The sequence below is a fragment of the Oncorhynchus keta genome, chromosome 2 (genome assembly GCF_023373465.1).
Source record: "Oncorhynchus keta strain PuntledgeMale-10-30-2019 chromosome 2, Oket_V2, whole genome shotgun sequence".
NCBI lineage: Eukaryota > Metazoa > Chordata > Actinopteri > Salmoniformes > Salmonidae > Oncorhynchus > Oncorhynchus keta.
In genome coordinates, this window is record NC_068422.1 from 25,290,341 (window position 1) to 25,312,456 (window position 22,116).

The 22,116-nt window shown below is 40.4% G+C and overlaps 1 protein-coding gene across 1 annotated transcript; it reads left to right on the plus strand.

Annotated features, from left to right (window-relative positions):
* Positions 1–6,777: 6,777 nt before the first annotated feature.
* Positions 6,778–21,697, plus strand: si:dkey-103j14.5 (isoaspartyl peptidase/L-asparaginase). The gene is given in 7 exon segments (XM_052470206.1): positions 6,778–6,866; positions 7,495–7,699; positions 9,115–9,196; positions 9,198–9,255; positions 17,044–17,207; positions 20,546–20,678; positions 21,333–21,697. Coding segments are annotated over 6 exon segments (768 nt in total). The 5' UTR covers positions 6,778–6,866; positions 7,495–7,512; the 3' UTR covers positions 21,477–21,697.
* Positions 21,698–22,116: the final 419 nt, after the last annotated feature.

Below are 22,116 nucleotides of genomic sequence, written 5' to 3' on the forward strand. Positions count from 1 at the left end.
TTTTGTTCTGTGTTTGGCAGATAGGATGATCAAAGGAGGGAGACAAATAGCCCATTTGGTGATTTCTAAGAATTCTCCACAAGTGGGATTGAGGGAATCAACATTCTCCAGATGTTAGGAATAATGGTCAGCATTTTCAAAAAGGAATATTTTGTGAAATGATTGCTGATATAGTATTGATCCCTCTCAGTCTCTCTCACATTAAAGTTGACCAAAATGAAGCTTTACTTTGGAATGCTATATCGCTGTCATATACTGTTCGTTGTTCTGCTCTGTGATGTTAGGAGGGATGTAAAGTCCACCATAATGCATGTATGATAGCAGCACAAACATTAGGAACGCATAGACTAAAGGAAGGGATGAGTATTGCAAAAGGGACTAAAACAATCCCTGACAAGATAAAAGCACTCATTTATAAAGAATTTATTTGAACTTTGATCAGACAGTATCTTGAATGCTCTTCTTTCAAAGCACGACTTGAAAGGGTCTGCTGTGGTGTAACTTTCACGAGCTATAACAATGATCTTAGAATTCCAGTCATGTCCTCATAAGGCAGGTTGCAACTTAATGTAGGCACATTGCAAATACTTTACTAAAGTTCAGCTTTTTCTTTTAAAATCACTTTTATTGGATGTTATTCCAATAATAAGATCATGAAAGACAGTATGGTACAAATCACTCACACTGCCACAGTCCCAAATACATTTATGTTAATTTTGAGTTTGCCACCTGATATGAAATGGATGGATTCTTGCAGCTCTCTAGTGGCCAAAATGTAAAACTGCATATTCAGAGCAGTCCAAACATGTTAGACAATCCACATTGATTGATGATTTGCACTTACACGGAGTATACGGAACATTAAGGACACCTGCTCTTTCCATGACATAGACTGACCAGGTAAATCCATGTGAAGGCTATGATCTGTTACTGATGTCAGTCAGTGTAGACGAAAGGGAGGAGACAGGTTAAAGAAGGATTTTTTTAAAGCCTTGAGACAATTGAGACATGGATTGTGTATGTGTGCCATTCAGAGGGTAAATGGGCAAGACAAAATATTTCAGTGCCTTTTGAACAGGGCATGGTAGTAGGTTCCAGGCGCACCGGTTAGTGTCAAGAACTGCAATGCTGCTTGGTTTTTCCATGCCCATCAGTTTCCCGTGTGGATCAAGAATGGTCCACCATCCAGAGGACATCCAGCCAACTTGACACAACTGTGGGAAGCATTGGAGTCAACATGGGCCAGCATCCCTGTGGAACGCATTCGACACCTTGTAGAGTCCATCCCCCGTCAAATGTAATCTGTTCTGAGTGCAAACGAGGGGGTGCAACTCAATATTAGGAAGGTGTTCCTAATGTTTGGTATACTCAGTGTATATTGTCCTTAAGATACGGAGAGAAACAGTTCACACCATTTTGGCCAAAAATGACAGAACAGCTCTGAACCATGTCAGCAGCGCATTTTAGAAATCATGTGTGGTCCTCCATGTTTATGAAAATGGTCATGTTCATTTTGTCCTACTACATACTGTATTGCATGTGTTACAAAATAAATAGTAATTTTCAAATAGCTGGTTTAACGCAAAGTTGACAAACACCACCTGAATATATTTTACTATCAGCGGAACATTCTGAACTGATTTAACATCTGGTATTTTCATTCAATTATATAAAAACCCCACACATTAAAGTCCACTGTTATTGCAAATACAAAATGGCACAAATTCCTGATTTTCAAATGATTACAAGCACTGCAAAATTACATCTTATAATGAGATCTGGCAGTATAACAATTATACTGCAAGAAGGGTAAAAGTATTTCTTGACAGTAAACCTATGTAATGTATTGAAAATCTATAATGCTCTCACTAGGTAGGTGCAACCGGGTGTGTATCAAAACCCAGTGTGAATGTAACAGACACGGGGATGATGGATGTGGAAATGCAATATCCCTGTGTGTGAATTATTAACTAGCATGGGTTAGTGAAGGAAAGGGGATATTAAAGCTAGAATCCTTTGTTGAAAATATAACAAAGCTGTCACCCCTCCTCTGTTTTGGTAAAAAGCTGAAGTATGGGCCTGGATAACCACTCTCAAATTCATAGACAGAGCTATGGATGCAAGGACTGACCATCCATGATATCACAATTACAGTTCTACTCATGTTTTTGAGGCTATACTGTGTATGTTTACAAACATTGGAGTAAATCAAGTATATATTTTTGGTATTACAGTTGAACTAAGCTCATGAGGCATTTATAAGTTATATTATTCAAGAATCAATTAGTATCATTCAATTATAAGAAAAAAATGTACAGTGCATTCGGAAAGTATTCAGACCCCTTGACTTCTTCAACATTTTGTTACGTTACAGCCTTATTCTAAAATGTATACAATTATTTTATTTTCTCTCATCAGTCTACACACAATATCCCATAATGTCAAAGCAAAAACAGGTTTAGAAATGTTTGCAAATGTATAAAAAAACAACAGAAATATCACATTTACATAAGTATTCAGACCCTTTGCTCAGTACTATGTTGAAGCACATTTTGCAACGATTACACCTTTGAGTCTTCTTGCGTATGACGCTACAAGCTTGACACACCTGTATTTGGGGAGTTTCTACCATTCTTCTCTGCAGATCCTCTCATCCTCTGTCAGGTTGGATGGGGAGCGTCGCTGCACAACTATTTTCAGGTCTCTCCAGAGATGTTCGATCGGGTTCAAGTCCAGGCTCTGGCTGGGCCACTCAAGGACATTCAGAGACTTGTCCCGAAGCCACTCCCTCGTTGTCTTGGCTGTGTGCTTCGGGTCGTTGTCCTGTTGGAAGGTGAACCTTCGCCCCGTCTGAGGTCCTGAGCGCTCTGGAGCAGGTTTTCATCAAGGATTTCTCTGTACTTTGCTCCGTTCATCTTTCCCTCGATCCCAGTCCCTGCCGCTGAAAAACATCCCCACAGCATGATGCTGCCACCACCATACTTCATTGTAGCGTTGGTGCCAGGTTTCCTCCAGACGTAATGCTTGGCATTCAGGCCGAGGAGTTCAATCTTGGTTTCATCAGACCAGAGAATCTTGTTTCCTTTCAATTCCAAGCTGTCATGTACTTTTTTTCTGAGGAGTGGCCTCCGTCTGGCCACTCACCCATAAAGGCCTGATTGGTGCAGTGCTGCAGAGATGGTTGAGATTCTGGAAGGTTCTCCCATCTCCACAGAGAAACTCTGGAGCTCTGTCAGAGTCACTATTGGATTCTTGGTCACCTCCCTGACCAAGGCCCTCCTCCCGCAATTGCTCAGCTTGGCCCGGGCAGCCAGCTCTAGGAAGAGTCTTGGTGGTTCCAAACTTCTTCCATTTAAGAATGATGGAGGCTACTATGTTTGTGAGGACCTTCAATGCTGCAGGAATGTTTTGGTACCCTTCCCCATATCTGTGCCTCGACACAATCCTGTCTTGGAGCTCTAATTCCTTCGACCTCAAGGCTTGGTTTTTCCTCTGACATGCACTGTCAACTGTGGAACCTTATATAGACAGGTGTGAGCCTTTCCAAATCATATCCAATCAATTGAATTTACCACAGGTGGACTCCAATCAAGTTGTAGAAACATCTCAAGGATGATCAATGGAACCAGGACACACCTGAGCTCAATTTCGAGTCTCATAGCAAAGGATCTGAATACTTCTGTAAATAAGGTATTTCTGTCTTTATTTGTATATATGTGCAATTTTTTTTTATTTGTCATTGTCATTATGGGGTATTGTGTGTTTATTGATGAGGAACATTTTTAATTTCATCCATTTTAGAATAAGGCTGTTTCATAAAAAAATTGGAAAAAGTCAAGGGGTCTGAATGGTTTCTGAATGTGCTGTATGTAGCAACTAAGGATTCTAACTTTAAGGTGTGGTCAATTTGGAACAAAATGGTTCTCCTAGGGTTATTTTTCAACAGCCCCACAATCTCTTTAACCTTCTTTGTTAATTTGTGGTTTCTCTTTCTTTCTCACACTTGCAGGAGAAATGCCCTCTAGTTTCAACAAACACAACCTAGCAAAGTACAGTACTGATTAAATCACTGAGGTGGTTTCTGGAGTGAACCAAGGTTTTGTATCAACATAATTGTACTATAAGTATCCAGGGTAACCTACCAATGGTTCATGTTTTGCAACTCAACCATAGCTTTAAAATAATGTCTTTGCCACACTGAGTGATATGAATGTGACAAAGGTCAGTATACCGATCAAGCGCCTCTGTCTCTGCTGGTGTTTTTACAGGAGTAGCCTACATTGGTATAGTGCTGTGTTAACAGCAACATGGAGAGGGGCCAGGGCTATACCTCTGAATCTACAGTAGGCTGGTTCAGAGTATAGCCCTGGGCTAATAATCCCTGCTATTTCTCCTGGCTAAAAGTGTCAACATCACCAGCGCTAGTTGGAATGCCGCCTTTCAGGATTCAGACAAGCCAATGCCATTTGTCATCCGCAATTATGTCCAGTGTTAGCTTCCTGGTAAAAGTGAGTTTAATAATTGCCTCTGGTAAGAAAGAAAAATGTGGATATTAGACCTCACAGAGGTAATTGAAATTCCTATTTTTAGTACTTCATAGGGCTGCAATACTTATCAGCAATTATTATGGACCATGGTCCTTCCACACATGTTTTTTGAAACAGCTCCCATATTCTATTTCCTCATTCAAAGACTATTCTGTTTTGTGTTAAATTGTTTTCTCATTTGAAGCAAATAAACAGCTATGAGAATGAAATGTAACGCATTGCCTTGCGAGGGAATTTGACTACGCATTTTTTCCTAAAGTACATATTTGTTTCACATTTTCTGTGTGTAAACCAGTTACTGATATAAACCCTCTGTTTAAAGCCCAACCCATATAATGTCTAAATATAACTGACAGATTAATGGGAGGTGGAAAGGGTCAGTGGATTACCCAGTTTATTGTTGGATCAGGGGATAAAATCTAAATGTATTTTGTCAGTAAACAAAATCAAACTGTGTCTCCCTTCAGGAGCAGTATATTAATGCATCTCTTATAATGTGATTTGTGAAACTCTAAAGTACATTTTTAAAGTATTAACTCAATAATGTGTTGTTAGTGCTGCCAGGAAATCAGGTATGACAGGTTCTTTCAAGGCTGTTCTGTGCTGTTCATAAGGGTTAAGGGAGATACAGATGAGACCTGTATTGAAAGCTAATGTACAGTATCTGAACAGTTTGTTCCCTGGAATGTATGATCCTCTCCAGAGATGGTGTTTATAATGACGAGATGGTCTTGTCAGCTTCTGCCCTAACAATGGGAGTCGTTGTCCCAAAGCCGGGAAGACAGGTGGTCTGCTTATCAGTCTGCTTATCGGTCTGCTTATCACTGTATTCTCACGTGGACAGATTTTGATGGGGTGGACCCTCGAGCTTCACCTCTTCCTCTCTGTCCTGATTGAGTTCTATAGAGTGAAGAGTCATAGGAATCAGTGTCATAGTTCATTCACTATATGTCCTTCAAGGGTACGAAGGTCAAACATCTTTGCTCGTACCCACATGAAGCATACGTGTTTAGAAAAAGTGGGAAAAATAGTGGTAAGGCCCTTTCAAAAAGTTTGTGTTTGTGATGACTCATAATTGAAGAGCTGAAGAACAAGGTTCAAATGTTCATGTATTATTTGAACACTTCTGTGTGTTCATCAAACAAATCCTGTGAAATATAACAGCATAGAAGAAAGGTACCCTTCATGTATCCAATTTCTACTTCACATATTTCATATTAGCCTGGAAACAGATGATGTGAATTGAAGGTTCACATTTTGTCCATAATGACTGTGCTGCCTGTAGCCGATCTCTCACTTGCAGTTCCTTTGGATTTTTCATCTTGACACGATTTATGATTCTTTTTCACTTTCTGACACAATGATTACAATGAAACGCCATGGTGAGCCTGAGCCATTATAACCTCATCATGCATGATTAAAGAATGGAAAACTAAGGGAGGGGAAGTTAGCCTTTAACATGAGCAACATCAACACAGCATAGATCAATAGCATCAGCAAATCCCATTTTCTATTGTGGTTTGCCATAATAATTCAATAGAATATGTGCAGTTGATTCTGAGGTACAAATGGTTTTGAAGTGTAAATGAATTGGAAGGAGCAGCTAGAACCATATATCTACTCATACATCACATTGTGTTTGGATACAACAACAAATCACTGGGAGAAACTTCCTGTAATAATGTGTCTAGTGTCATTCTCTGGGAACCACACTGGCCAGATTGTGTTACCCAACACATTACGGCAGAACCACATCTAAATAAATAATCCATACCTTAAGTGTTTGATCCCCCAGATGGCTTCTTTAATGCATAAGAACTGTTTAGATCAATAAGTAAGGTCTACCAGGAGAAATACGAGGCCTTTATTCTTCATATTCCACTGAGATTGTGCAGCCACACGCGTAACACCAGGACACTTTACTCTTTAAAATGCACTTCCTTGCACTTTCCTTCCCTCACACAGTCCCAGGTATGCTCTCAAAACTGCAAACTCAAAGAGCCATGGCACCATTTTAAAAGGAAAGAAAACCATTGTAAGTTCTGTATATACTTTTTAATAGGGGCATTTTATATGTCATACTTTTCAGCATTTTAAACAAACATTTAGGAATATCCTATGTAGGCCTTTTTTCATAATTATTTGTTTATAACCTACACATTATCTTGGGGCACAAACCAATCTGTTAGCCTGAAGTCAGTGTGATTGTGTGAACTCCGCCCTGTCGATGCGTCATGCGAACTAAATCACACTCACACACTTTTTTCCTCAATTTGTGAAAATGGGACGTGGAAAAGTTTTCATTCTGGAGCTATTGAAGTGAGTGCTAGGCTACTTCCCGAGTTTTTCCTGCTTCTATGTGTAATACTTTTTAAACGAAATTGTAGTGTATTGAAAATCACGTCATATAAAGTAGGCTACTGAGAGAAGTTTGAATTTTTAACCTCTCATAAATATGCGTTGATTGGATTGAGAGTTTCCTGTAGCGCCGGTTGTTATTTTGCCTAGCTAACGTTACTTGATTACGTTTTCCTGCTGACGGAAAAACAATTTGACAGCAAGCCTAATAGGTATATTGCTCTCTTGTGAAAGTGATGTTTAAGCTACAAATAGGCCTATGCACTAATTTGTTGAAGGGTGCCTTCAAACAGATTAAATGTGCATTTCATTGTGAAGACAGTAGGCAATATAACAATATATGCCATACCAGTGCATTCTGATGGAAATATTGTAGGTGCAGTCTAAACCTAAAAGATGTGGCGCTGAAAATAGCCATAGGCTATATATATATATCAACCAAAGTAATGTAATCAATAGACACGCACAACTTGGAGCAGAAATATGTAATTTTACAGTAGCCTATACTGTAGGTGAAAATACACAAGTATTAATCCTTTACTCAGGGCATTCTTCTGACATTTTTGTCAAGTGTGATTTGTTTTTGTAGGCTTTGTGAGACCTGAAGATGAAGCCAGTAATAGTTGTGCATGGCGGTGCATGGGCCATCCCGGATGATATGGCTAAGGCATCAGTGGATGGGATGAAGTCTACAGCTACTGCAGCCTTTCTGGCTATGAAGAGAGGAGGCAGTGCATTGGATGCTGTTGAGCTGTCTGTTAGGGCCTTAGAAGATAACCCAACCTTTGATGCAGGTACTTTCCCTGTGCTGCTGGTGTGGTGATTTGAATTGTACAGTATCCCCAATGGTGATAGTTCTCTATTGAAACATCATAGATATTTTCATATTTTTTGCAGAGATCGAAATGAGTTCAAATTTCATTCAAATTAAATGTAAATGTTTTACAATTGGTTCAACATAAACGTTTACTTTAATCTTCAATTATATAGCTTGTAAACTCCATTTGCGATAGTGAATTCTCTCTGGTCTCATATTCAGATGCATTTTAGTGAGAGCTGCACGGGGCTCATGATTTTTTAAAATCAATAATTCAATTAAGTTCGATTTCAGCTCATGCCACATTTAAAACACTACCCACTGACCCTATTTAACTTTATAATCTTAAGCATTTTTCACAGTGGGCCTGAATATTTTCCCATTTTCTGATGTAATTTCCAAAGGTAGAATATGGTAGTATTCAAATGAGAAGGGTATCATGACATGTGATAAGTTCCATGTAACACATGTCATCTTTCTCACATGCCACTGTATTTCCTTTTGTACTTCTGACACCTCGATCACTCTGACAGCGTCGTTACATTTTGGTACACCAGAAGTACATTAATTTCCAATGGAATGCTGTGTTTTCCTTGCAGCATTGTGTTGCTGAGACAGTTGCAGTGCGTTCTGTGTGGTGGATACGTTGGATTTATCGAACGTATGTGTAGACGGCTATGATAGAAATGGCAGCAGAAGGTGAATGATGCATTTTTGTTGCATGCCTATCCAGATGATGCTGCGTACTATTTTGCTCTATGATCTGTGGGATCAAGGCGTAAGGAGTCTACTTAACGATCAGTCTCATGGCATTGAACGGTTTGGAGCAATCATCAGATTACACCAAACCATAGGGAAGCACAAGACACTTCATTAACTCACTCAGCTTATCGGGACCCATCTAGTTTGTGATGGCTAACTGCCACATTAGGTGAAATGCCAGATCCTCTTTAAGGCATTGTAGCGAAATCAGCACTTCATCACAGGATAATTGTATACACTGAAGCAGTTGGCACTCAGGAGCAAGGTCTAATCAATAGGCCACTAATGCAATCTCACTTTGGTGGGAAAGACTGCAAGTTACAATGACCTCTGGGTGTAGTGAAGAGACCTGATATTGTGTTATTACACAGCAATAGGCAGCTCTTTGTACTCCATTGACATTGATCAACTTTTATATCAACACACTGTTAGGAAGAAGAAAGTGTTTCAAAATATACAACTTCGCTGCCACAAATATCAATAGATTTTAAATTTGTCTGAAGTAAGAAATGGCAAAAAAAATACTATTTATTTTGGTGTTGAATGACAAACTCTTGACCAACTCTTTCCTTTAGTCATGGTCTGAGAGAACCTGACCCCTGATGAATGTGACCCACCATTTCATTTCAGGTCATGGAGCAGTACTGAATACTAATGGAGAAGTGGAGCTGGACTCCATCATTATGGATGGAAGGACTCTAGCTGCTGGAGCTGTCTTCGGTGAAGAACATCGCCAACCCTGTGTCACTGGCCCGCGCTGTGATGGAAAAGGTTATCTTTCTCTTTGTCCAATCTTTTCTTATTTCCTCTTTCTTATCTCAGCTAAACAATGCATGCTGGTTACGTCTCCTAGAAGAGAAGGAACGCTGGGTACAGTATTGATCAGGCTGTAGCCCGGGTCAATCATCCTTTTTGGTTTGGAAGAATACTATGAAATGGTGGATTTTGTTCCCTCTTCGTCCTGTTGCGATTAGTGCTTTTTAAGGTTGGTTTGTATTCGGTTCGATTTTGAAAATGGAAAAAAATCACTGTTTTCCATTTCGGGTTTTATTTTTTATTTTTTGCAATATTTTTTGCACTATGCATTATGTTGTTTGAATGCTGTAACACAGAATACAACAATTAATAAGAATCTCATAATGGCAGTGACTGCCCATTACTGCTGATACCTTATTGTCCTTCATTTATTCACGTTACTTTACTTTAGTAAAATATTTCAGTTGTTGTGTATATTACAATTGTTATATTTGATGACTTTATTATTTAATTCCAAGTCATCATCTCATCTCTATAAAGCTGCTGCCTATACTGTCTGATAAATAGCTTCTTCAAAGCTTGGCGGACAGGAGCTTTGGGCCTGTAATCGAAAGGTTGCTGGATTGAATCCCCAAACTGACGAGGTAAAAATCTGTTGTTCTGCACCTGAGCAAGGCAGTTAACCCACTGTTCCCCTGGCGCCAATGACGTGGATGTGGATTAAGGCAGCCCTCTGCACCTCTCTGATTCAGAGGGTTTGGGTTAAATGCTGAAGACACATTTCAGTTGAATGTAGGTATCACCTTTTCCATTTCCCTAAATAATGCATACTTTTACGACACCTGAATACCAACTATCAATCACTTAGATTATGTACAGTCAGAAAAATAGCAGAGAGAATGATCTATTTCAGCTTTATTTATTTCATCACATTCCCAGTGGGTCAGAAGTTTACATACTCTCAATTAGTATTTGATAGAATTGCCATTAAATTGTTTAACTTGGGTCAAACGTTTTGGGTAGCTTTGCACAAGCTTCCCACAATAAGTTGGGTGAATTTTGTCCCATTCCTCCTGACAGAGCTGGTGTAACTGAGTCAGGTTTGTAGGCCTCCTTGCTCGCACACAATTCTTCAGTTCTGCCCACAAATTTTCTATAAGATTAAGGTCAGGGCTTTGTGATGGCCACTCCAATACCTTGTCTATGTTGTCCTTAAGCCATTTTGCCACAACTTTGGAAGTATGCTTGGGGTCATTGTCCAATTGGAAGACCCATTTTATTTATTTGTTATTTTACCAGGTAAGTTGACCGAGAGCACGTTCTCATTTGCATTTTATTTATTTGTTATTTTACCAGGTAAGTTGACTGAGAACACATTCCCATTTGCAACCAAACTTTAACATCCTGACTGTCTTGAGATGTTGCTTCAATATATCCACATACATAATTGTCCTCCCTCATGATACCATCTATTTTTTTGAAGTGCATCAGTCCCTCCTGCAACAAAGCACACCCATAACATGATGTTGCCACCCCCATGCTTCAAGGTTGGGATGGTGTTCTTCAGCTTGCAAGCATCCCCCTTTTTCCTCCAAACATAACGATGGTCATTATGCTTTGTTGTTGTTCTGGGATTGATTTGCACTTTTCAAACCAATGTTCATCTCTAGGAGACAGAACGTGTCTCCTTCCTGAGCGGTAAGATGGCTACGTGGTCCCATGGTGTTAATACTTGCGTACTATTGTTTGTACAGATGAACGTGGTACCTTCAGGCGTTTGGAAATTGCTCCGAAGGATGAACCAGACTTGTGGAGGTCTACAATTTTTTTTCTGAGATCTTGGCTGATTTCTTTTGAGTTTCCCATGATGTCAAGCAAAGAGGCACTGAGTTTTAAGGAAGGCCTTGAAATTCATCCACAGGCACACCTCCAATTGACTCAAATTATGTCAATTAGCCTATCAGAAGCTTCTAAAGCCATGACATAATTTCTGGAATTTTCCAAGCTGTTTAAAGGCACGGTCAACTTAGTATATGTAAACTTCTGACCCACTGGAATTGTGATACAGTGAATTAGAAGTATAATAATCTGTCACGCCCTGGTCGAAGTATTTTGTGTTTTTCTTTATGTATTTGGTCAGGCCAGGGTGTGACATGGGTTTTTGTATGTGGTGTGTAGCTTAGTGGGATTGTAGCTTAGTGGGGTGTTCTAGGTTAGTCTATGGCTGTCTGAAGTGGTTCTCAATCAGAGGCAGGTGTTTATCGTTGTCTCTGATTGGGAGCCATATTTAGGCAGCCATATTCTTTGGTTGTATTGTGGGTGATTGTCCTGAGTGTCTTGATGTCCTTAGTCTGTGTTAGTTTGCACCAGTTAAGGCTGTTTCGGTTTTCACTACGTTTATTGTTTTGTAGAGTTTGTGTTTTGGATTCGTTGTGTAAATAAACATGGATCACAATATACGCGCTGCAGTTTGGTCCGACTCTCCTTCACCATTAGAAAACCGTGACATAATCTGTCTGTAAGCAAGTGAAATAATCTGTCTGTAAGCAATTTTTGGAAAAGTTACTTGTGTCAAGCACAAAGTGGATGTCCTAACTGACTTACCAAGACTATAGTCTGTTAACAAGAAATTTGTGGAGTGGTTGAAAAACGAGTTTTAATGACTCCAACCTAAGTGTATGTAAACTTTCAACCTTATATTCAGGAAGAGATACCTCGTGAAGCAACTTCTCTCATCCCTCTCATCATGCATTCTTCTGTCTTTTCTCATTTTCTCCTTGTCTTCCCCATACTAACCTAATGTAACAGGCGTAAAAGAAACACATAGACCGGACAAGTAGGCGCGCAATGGATTATGGTCATTGTAGTTAGCCATGTTTTCTGCCCTAAACTATGTGGAATATTGGCCTGTTGGAAACTACAGTTCCCTATGATTTATCTCAACAGAAACTGCACGATGTGCTCATTGAGTTCAAATAATTTAACCAATGTTGGCCAATTAGTTGTTTAAGAATGAAAAATGGAATGAAAATGTTGGTTAAATTGCTCAGCACTAGGTGCCAGGTTAATTAACCGTCTTTAGAAATATCCCACCTTTGTTTGTGCAAAGTGTAGGAAAGTATTCAGAACACATGACTTTTTCAACATTTTGTTACGTTACAGCCTTATTCTAAAAAAATGTTTTTTAAATCCTCAGCAATCTACACACAATACCCCATAATGATGAAGTGAAAATAGGTTTTTAGAAATGTTGCCGACTAGAGCATACAAGTCGCAGTGGTGGGTGGTATAAGGTGCTTTAGTGACAAAACGGATGGCACTGTGATAGACTGCATCCAGTTTGCTGAGTAGAGTGTTGGAAGCCATTTTGTAGATGACATCGCCGAAGTCGAGGATCGGTAGGATAGTCAGTTTTACTAGGGTAAGCTTGGCAGCGTGAGTGAAGGAGGCCTTGTTGCGGAATAGAAAGCCGACTCTTGATTTGATTTTCGATTGGAGATGTTTGATGTGAGTCTGGAAGGAGAGTTTGCAGTCTAGCCAGACACCTAGGTACTTATAGATGTCCACATATTCAAGGTCGGAACCATCCAGGGTGGTGATGCTAGTTGGGCATGCGGGTGCAGGCAGCGATCGGTTGAAAAGCATGCATTTGGTTTTACTCGCGTTTAAGAGCAGTTGGAGGCCACGGAAGGAGTGCTGTATGGCATTGAAGCTCGTTTGGAGGTTTGATAGCACAGTGTCCATTGACGGCCCGAAAGTATATAGAATGGTGTCGTCTGCGTAGAGGTGGATCAGGGAATCGCCCGCAGCAAGAGCAACATCATTGATATATACAGAGAAAAGAGTCGGCCCGAGAATTGAACCCTGTGGCACCCCCATAGAGACTGCCAGAGGACCGGACAGCATGCCCTCCGATTTGACACACTGAACTCTGTCTGCAAAGTAATTGGTGAACCAGGCAAGGCAGTCATCCGAAAAAACGAGGCTGTTGAGTCTGCCGATAAGAATATGGTGATTGACAGAGTCGAACAGCTAGGAGGTTATTAACAGGTAGAATGTGTAGGGCGGGAGGCATCTCTGTTCTCACGTTTCAGATGTCACAGAACAGAATGAACAGAACTATTTGATCTAACAGCTAGGAGGTTATTAACAGGTAGAATGTGTAGGGCGGGAGGCATCTCTGTTCTCATGTTTCAGATGTCACAGAACAGAATGAACAGAACTATTTGATCTAACAGCTAGGAGGTTATTAACAGGTAGAATGTGTAGGGCGGGAGGCATCTCTGTTCTCATGTTTCAGATGTCACAGAACAGAATGAACAGAACTATTTGATCTAACAGCTAGGAGGTTATTAACAGGTAGAATGTGTAGGGCGGGAGGCATCTCTGTTCTCACGTTTCAGATGTCACAGAACAGAATGAACAGAACTATTTGATCTAACAGCTAGGAGGTTATTAATAGGTAGAATGTGTAGGGCGGGAGGCATCTCTGTTCTCACGTTTCAGATGTCACAGAACAGAATGAACAGAACTATTTGATCTAACAGCTAGGAGATTATTAACAGGTAGAATGTGTAGGGCGGGAGGCATCTCTGTTCTCACGTTTCAGATGTCACAGAACAGAATGAACAGAACTATTTGATCTAACAGCTAGGAGGTTATTAACAGGTAGAATGTGTAGGGCGGGAGGCATCTCTGTTCTCACGTTTCAGATGTCACAGAACAGAATGAACAGAACTATTTGATCTAACAGCTAGGAGGTTATTAACAGGTAGAATGTGTAGGGCGGGAGGCATCTCTGTTCTCACGTTTCAGATGTCACAGAACAGAATGAACAGAACTATTTGATCTAACAGCTAGGAGGTTATTAACAGGTAGAATGTGTAGGGCGGGAGGCATCTCTGTTCTCACTTGGCTACTTGGTAATCTTGTAATGCTGTCAACTAATACCTCACTCCAGATGCTATCTGAAAATGGATGGGAAACACCACTAAGATGAAGGCCTGTTGCAAAAGACTGACAGCGTATCGTATTAACATAACATCTTCCATGATTTATTAATTTGCCTGACACCTTCCATCAAAATAACTGACAGGGTTTATAATGAATTGTTTGGGATACAGATTCTTCTCATTTCCTCTGGTGAAGTCTGCTCAGCTCCAGCAGAGATACATATTTGAAGTCATGAATCCCCTTCTAGACTCTTTGAAATATAACCACACAGCGATATTGCTACAATTTTGTTTTCTGAATAGCCATTGTAAAGAATACAGTCTTCGGAGTCTCTGAAGTTAGGCAAACCCAGACAAAAATAACAGGCTTTTTGTCTCCTAGTTTTATCCAACAAATCAGTGCATTATTAGCTAGCCTGACAATTCAAAGAACTATGTGTTTATACCGATGAGATTCCAACCATCCTAGTTTACCTCTTTTTTTCTGCATGGATTTATATTCTAAGTGTGCTGGTTGTCTACTGCATTACCCTACCAATTTATAGATTAGATACTAACAACTCTTTCATCATGGAAGCTAAAAAACATGGTGAAACTTCACCTTGTCACTCAGGGAACACAAAATAGTGGCCAAATGTCTGAGAGAATGGATGATCTTGGGCTCCTGTCACCACCCTGAAAGACCATAGTCCTGCTCTGATCTGTTTAACAGCTTGGTATTAAAAATTCATCAGGGTATGATCAATGCAGCGATCAAGCTTCACTGGCCCTGTGTTCCTTCCTGTTATCTAGAGTGCACCTGGCCCGGCAGAGAGAAATGACATGAATAACCATTTTAATATTTAAAAGTTTCTAATGGTGTTCTCCTGTCTCCCATTACAGTACACACAGGACAAAACAGAACATTAAGACCGTTCTACATTTGGAACAGTTGAGAATCTACAGGTAACTGCCAAAATGAAGGATGAAATGTGTTAAATGTGTCTTAAAAGGGTATTGGGCCAGAACAGCTTCAATGCATCTTGGCATAGATTCTACAAGTGTCTTTCTATTGGAGGGATGCGACACCATTCTTCCAAGAGAAATTCCATCATTTTGTGTTTTGTTGATGGTGGTGGAAAACACGGCATCCCTCCTGCTCCATAATCTCCCATAAGTGTTCAATTAGGTTGAGATCTGGTGACTGAGACGGCCATGACATATGGTTTACATCGTTTTCATCCTCATCAAACCATTCAGTGACCACTTGGTGCCCTGTGGATGGGGGCATTGTCATCCTATGGGGGCATAGCCATGGTAGCCAAAATAATGGCCTGCCCAGCATTTTTATATTTGACTGTAAGCATGAAGGGATGTTAATTGCTTAATTAACCCAGGAAACACACCTGTGTGAAAGCACATGCTTTCAAAATACATTGTATCCCTCATTTACTCAGGTGTTTCCATTATTTTGTCAGTTAACTATGTATTTTTTATTTTAATTATTTCACCTTTATTTAGCCAGGTAGGCTAGTTGAGAACCAGTTCTCATTTAAAACTGCGACCTGGCCAAGAATAAAGCAAAGCAGTTCGACACATACAACAACACAGAGTTTCACATGGAATAAACAAAACATACAGTCAATAATAGAGTTGAAGAAAATATATATACAGTGTGTGCGAATGAGGTAAGATAAGGGAGGTAAGGCAATAAATAGGCCATGGTGGCGAAGTGATTACAATATACCAATTAAACACTGGAGTGATAGATGTGCAGAAGATGAATGTGCAAGTAGAAATACAGGGGTGCAAAGGAGCAAGATGAATAAATAAATACAGTATGGGGATGAGGTAGTTGGATGGGCTATTTACAAATGGGCTATGTATAAGCTTAGAAAAACTTTAGCAGTTTTAGTTGCTCTCTAGAAACGTGTGACATTCACATTCCCTCCATTGCCGGAAATGAAAAGAGTGGTAGTGGGAGAAAAAGGAGAGGTGCAGGAAGAAATAGAGTGATTACAGCACAGAGACCTTTTGGCCTCTTTGGTTAGAAGTGTTGCTCCAGAAACATGCACATCTCTTCATAATTTCAAGTAAATCACACTCTTTTGGTAGGTGCAGCAAGTGACTAAACACTGAAGACAGATATCCCTAATTTCCTGGCTAAAGATTAAAATATTAAAATAGTATCAGTATTACAACCAATTCCATCCCCCCAGAAGTGTATCAACATCCTCCTCCCCATTATCACAAAGAAATGAACTGTATCGCGTTCCTCCTCGTTGTCCATAGAAATCTCATGTCAGCTATATAGGTGGAAATACCATGATAAAGGCTGATTGAACAAGACGGAATTGCACTTTGGATGAATGAAGGCCCATCACGGTTTTGTTTCAGGGAAGGTGTGATACTCATGGCATTCACACAACAGGTATGGATTTAAGATCAGATGTGGCTCAGATGTTATGGATAGTGTTACGGGACATAACAGGCAGGTCAAGGTTACCTGCCAGTCTTGTGAGCCAGGCTTGCTGTTAGGCTTAAATGGGCCGTGATGCTACATAACCAGGGGCTAATAGATTTGCTCTGAGGGAAATGTCGATTTAGCATAATGGATGACAGGATGTGTCTAAGGCAACTAACTCACTGCTATATAGTGCCTGGGATTACTAATTTCTTCAGAAGAGGGGAAAAATTCCCAGTTAGATTATTACCATTTTATTTTAATTTTTTTGCACACAATTCAATACTGGTATCACATGTAACATTATTACGGTCTAATGTTCAAAAAACTAACCTAAACTGCATTGATTTTAATTTTCTGTTTTTCTTTTTTTATCCCCTATGCTTGCTGTCATCGGGATGCACTCAGACCGACCACATCATGTTGACAGACAGAGGTGCGAACATGTTTGCTGAAAGCGTTGGCATACCTGCAGTCCCTACAAATGCCCTGGTGACAGAATGTGAGAGAACAGAGAGGGAGAAGGCCAAGAATTATGCTGTTGACGTGAAGGAGCTCTTCAACTCTCAATGGTAAGACGAATCTCCATTCATTTGTTATACCTTGGCTTGGACATATAGTTTGCAACTATTCTGTAACACCAACGTAAGAAATATATAAAGTCAGACTAAATTATAACCTGCCTTTCTGACAAGTTATATTCACATTACAGTATGTTAAATAGGCTTTTCATCCTCCTGAAGACCGCAAAGTCATTACAGTAAATGAAAACGACATCACTGAGGCATTAAGCCTGCCATGCAGCGCAGCGCTGGAGAGATGTGCAACAACCACCCAGAAATCCTATGAAATGAATTCTCCCTCTATAGAGACAGCTGTTCCATCGCTGCACACTGCCAAGGAACGAGACAAGTTGACACAGTAGGGGAAGCAATCTGTGAGGCAGGCTGAATGTGAGAGAAGCAGCGGCAGGCTGTGTGATAGATGATCTGACAGTTACGGTGTGGTAATTCTGGAGAAGGCTTCCATTCCCATTGAGTGACATGTCAGAGCTAAGAAACTCAGCAACACTGCAAAGTGGTGTCATTGTTGAACAACCCCAAATGATAATCTTTTTGCTGTATGAGAGATAGAAGAACAAAGAGAGGGGAGAGAAAGAAAGACGAACCTGGGAACGTAATGGCCTTAAGCTAGTCTGCAAGTAGAAAGCCGAGATATTGATCAATTCAAAGCTGACAAAGTTAGATAAAGTAATTGTGCAGTGTTTTCTGTGGTGTGTGTGTGTGTGTGAGTGTGTAAATGTGTCTGAATAGAAGGATAAGAATACACCTGCAACACAGCCTTCTCATCTCCCCAAAGGAGATTGTCTGGTCAGACACTCACTACTTCGCAAATGTTCCCTTTCTCACAATTTCTCAAGGTCTGTAGTTATCTGTAGAGTAACTCTGGCAGCCCAGCAATTTCTGATCTGCATGACATGGTGGAAGCACTAGACTCTATTGGGAAATTGTGAGTGTGTTGAGAGGGTGGAGATAGGGGACACATAGCCTGGCGTTTGCCGTGAACCCACTCTCCGAGGGTGTCTCAGGCGGAGTTGGGATATGCAAAAATCACATTTCCAATTCACACGTTCATAATAATACACACTTGTACATCTGTTTTGGATGGGAAGCATGTGGACACCTTAACTCCAACAACCCCAAGCCCGGTGGGAAGAAGTAGAACAAATAGTAGGCTGTCTGGAAGTGCTGAGTGACAGTTGGCTAAGCTACAGCCTTTCCTCTCTCTGCCTCACCCTCTGCTTCCTAATTCATGGTGTCCTGGTGTTCAAGTCCAATGCATTGGCTCTTTATGTGTTTTAATACAGAGCCCTTGGAACTAATTTACTCTCGGACTTCATTTAAGGCGATTATGCCGAGACCCTTTGCCCAGTCGAATTGACCCTGGTCAGTATATAACATCAGTAGCGTGGAGATGACAGCGCACAGCTAGGTGTGTGCTGCTGACAGAAGTTGGCGAGGTTATTCGTATGCTCCACGGCTGTATTCAACTACAATGGTAATTAGCTGTGTCTTTTAGGGCCCACAGGGACATTATATTAGTTACATTTACACCTCAGCTGGCTATATGGCCCCTGAGGATCAGATTTCACTTTGTATAAATTATTCTTGCACTTTTCACTGAGGTCACAAGACATTGCATGTCTTAGATTATTCAAGTTTTATATCTCCTAAGGTACTACCAGAATAATGGTTTGGTGGTGATTTAAAAAGTAGAATTAATCCCATAGAGTAACATGTTAGATAAAGACATCAATCTTCCCTGAGGATTCCCAGAATATATATACATTTAAAGATTCACCACAAAACTGCTCTTCACTTACAGGAGTTTGAGAATAGAGACAAACACTTTCTGTTTTCACCTGAAACCTTGAGCCAGATCCAGCTATCAGTAGTGATGTAATGGCGCAATCAGCCACCTGTCAAATGTGATTGATGTCTGCCATCAGGAATCCTCCCAAACTGGTTCTCACAAATATTCCTTTTAAAGTGGTGGTAAACCACTTTACTAGCTAAAACATTAGTTTGGATGTTATTTGTTTTGCCCTTGACCTATATCACTTACCCATATACCTGCATGTCTTACATACAATGCTGTCTGTGTTGAGTATTTTAGTTTTTTTGAAACATTGAATTGAAACAAAGAAAGAGAAAACCCTGAAGTATTGTATTTAGTTCAAGGTGTTGATTTTGCCAGGAACTAGTATCCAGAACAAGTATAAAAACTAAATACTAGTAAACGACGTCCTTGACTTCAATATAGTTGTCACGACTTCCACCGAAGTCGGCTCCTCTCCTTGTTCTGGCGGCGTTCGGCGATCGATGTCACCGGCTTTCTAGCCATCGCTGCTCCATTTGTCATATATACATTTTTCTTGTCTTGTTTCCATACACACCTGGTTTACATTCCCCCAATCAATCTACCTGTATTTAACCCTCTGTTTCCCATCATGTTTAGTGTGTAATTGTTTCATGTTATGTGGTGTTAGTTTACGCGCTTTACTTTTATGTTCCATTTTTCTGAGGGCGTTTGATTTATGTAGTGCTCTCGTTTATGGAACTTTATTAAAAGTGCGCCTGTTCATTATACTCTGCTCTCCTGCACCTGACTTCGCCTCCAATACACCATGGACAATAGTTCTTATTTTTCATTTCAAGGTGCACGGACGATCAACACGTTGAATCTACACAGGAAACATGGTGTTCATTTATGCACCTTGCAATGAAAAATCTAGAATAAATTGTCAAGTCAAGGTCAGTCACCTACTAGTGTGTGGTTTATACACTTGTTTTGGATACTCACTTGTATCATTGTTGTCACAAAATGTGTTTATCAACAAGCGTTTCAACATTTATTCCCCAGAAATCATCTTAATGTATTCCAGTATATTTCTGGATATGCAGCACGAATACAGTAGGCAAGATACAGGACCAGAATGTTTATCTTCTCTTTCCTGTCATTGTATACAGGCAGTTGATGATAGGACATATGCAGGAATGCTTTCTGAAGGGCAGTTTTTCAAAGGAAGTATTTATGTAAATGCTCCCTCTGTCACAGCGAGCATTTACCTTGTCAAAACTGAAATTGCACCGCACATTTGTAGGAAAAAAACGGACTATTGCTGTTCCCTCTGCGTGTACAGAACCATCCATGTTCTTTCTCATTTTGTGAAAGGACATTGTGAGGTTTGGAGAAATTGAGGTACAAACTAAATTGACCATAATGTCAACCCTATTGTTCATCTGTTTTGATAGATTCTCAGATTTTTTGGGAGAGTTTCCACAAATAGCTTTGTACTATGTGCTCTGGTATCACCTGCAGAATATGCTGTAGCTCTTTCTCCATGTAGGGGCCACGATACTGTTGGAGCTGTTGCTGTAGACTGTTCTGGTAATGTTGCATGTGCAACTTCCACTGGAGGAATAAGAAACAAAATGGTGGGCAGAGTATGAGATCATAGGTAATAGGTAAGTAGCTGTTTATTAACCTATCCTCTTTTACATTTACATTTACATTTAAGTCATTTAGCAGACGCTCTTATCCAGAGCGACTTACAAATTGGTGCATTCACCTTATGACATCCAGTGGAACAGCCACTTTACAATAGTGCATCTAAATCTTAAAAGGGGGGGGGGTGAGAAGGATTACTTTATCCTATCCTAGGTATTCCTTAAAGAGGTGGGGTTTCAGGTGTCTCCGGAAGGTGGTGATTGACTCCGCTGTCCTGGCGTCGTGAGGGAGTTTGTTCCACCATTGGGGGGCCAGAGCAGCGAACAGTTTTGACTGGGCTGAGCGGGAACTGTACTTCCTCAGTGGTAGGGAGGCGAGCAGGCCAGAGGTGGATGAACGCAGTGCCCTTGTTTGGGTGTAGGGCCTGATCAGAGCCTGGAGGTACTGAGGTGCCGTTCCCCTCACAGCTCCGTAGGCAAGCACCATGGTCTTGTAGCGGATGCGAGCTTCAACTGGAAGCCAGTGGAGAGAGCGGAGGAGCGGGGTGACGTGAGAGAACTTGGGAAGGTTGAACACCAGACGGGCTGCGGCGTTCTGGATGAGTTTTCATCTGTAGTATTCATCTGAACAGTTTATGTATGTTGATTTGAAGTTTTATTTGACCTTCTCTTGTCTCTGGTAAATACGGGTCTGGTGGGTATGCAGACAACCTGAGTGGTGCAGTATCCTGTACTTGCCATGGAGAGTCCATCCTGAAAGTCACCCTAGCCAGACTCATCCTCTTCCACATAGAGCAAGGTAATGTAAGCCTAATCGGAATCACTTTGTAATCATTCACAAAGTCACTTGGGTATCATAGTCACAGTTATCTTATTATTGAATGTAATATATCTACAATTTGATATGTGAAAGTAAGCGTTTGATAAATTGCCCATATTGATGATTGTTTTGATTTCCAATAAGGATAATCCTGAGTCTGGAATATCAACCTCTTAATTGTTGGGTCTGGTTAATGAAAGGCCTGGTGGATCGGATCGATTATGTGCCAAAATATTTTCCACCAACATAATTGCCCCACTTCACTTTGGCAATTTAATTAGCAAAGTGTCAGACAATCTGGTTGTCTTCCCCAGGCCAGACAGTATGTCATGATGGATGTGCCAGGTCTTTGCATTAGGAAATCGAATTATTCTATAACCAAAAACTCAGATGCAAACACAGTTCAGTGTCAGATTTGATATAGAGTGGTGTTTGAAACTACTGCACTGTCAAATACAGACATGATACAATAGGAATAGTTAAATGAATAGTTAATGAGACTGGGTTACATTCTCCTCTCTGTAATAGCTTCCGTTAATTAAGGTAATTTTGTAATTTAAATATCTAATTAGCACCTCCTCTTGGAGAAACAGAATGTTCAGAGGCCCTGGGAAACTTTAGAACAATTAGATCTAACGATACAAGAGACAA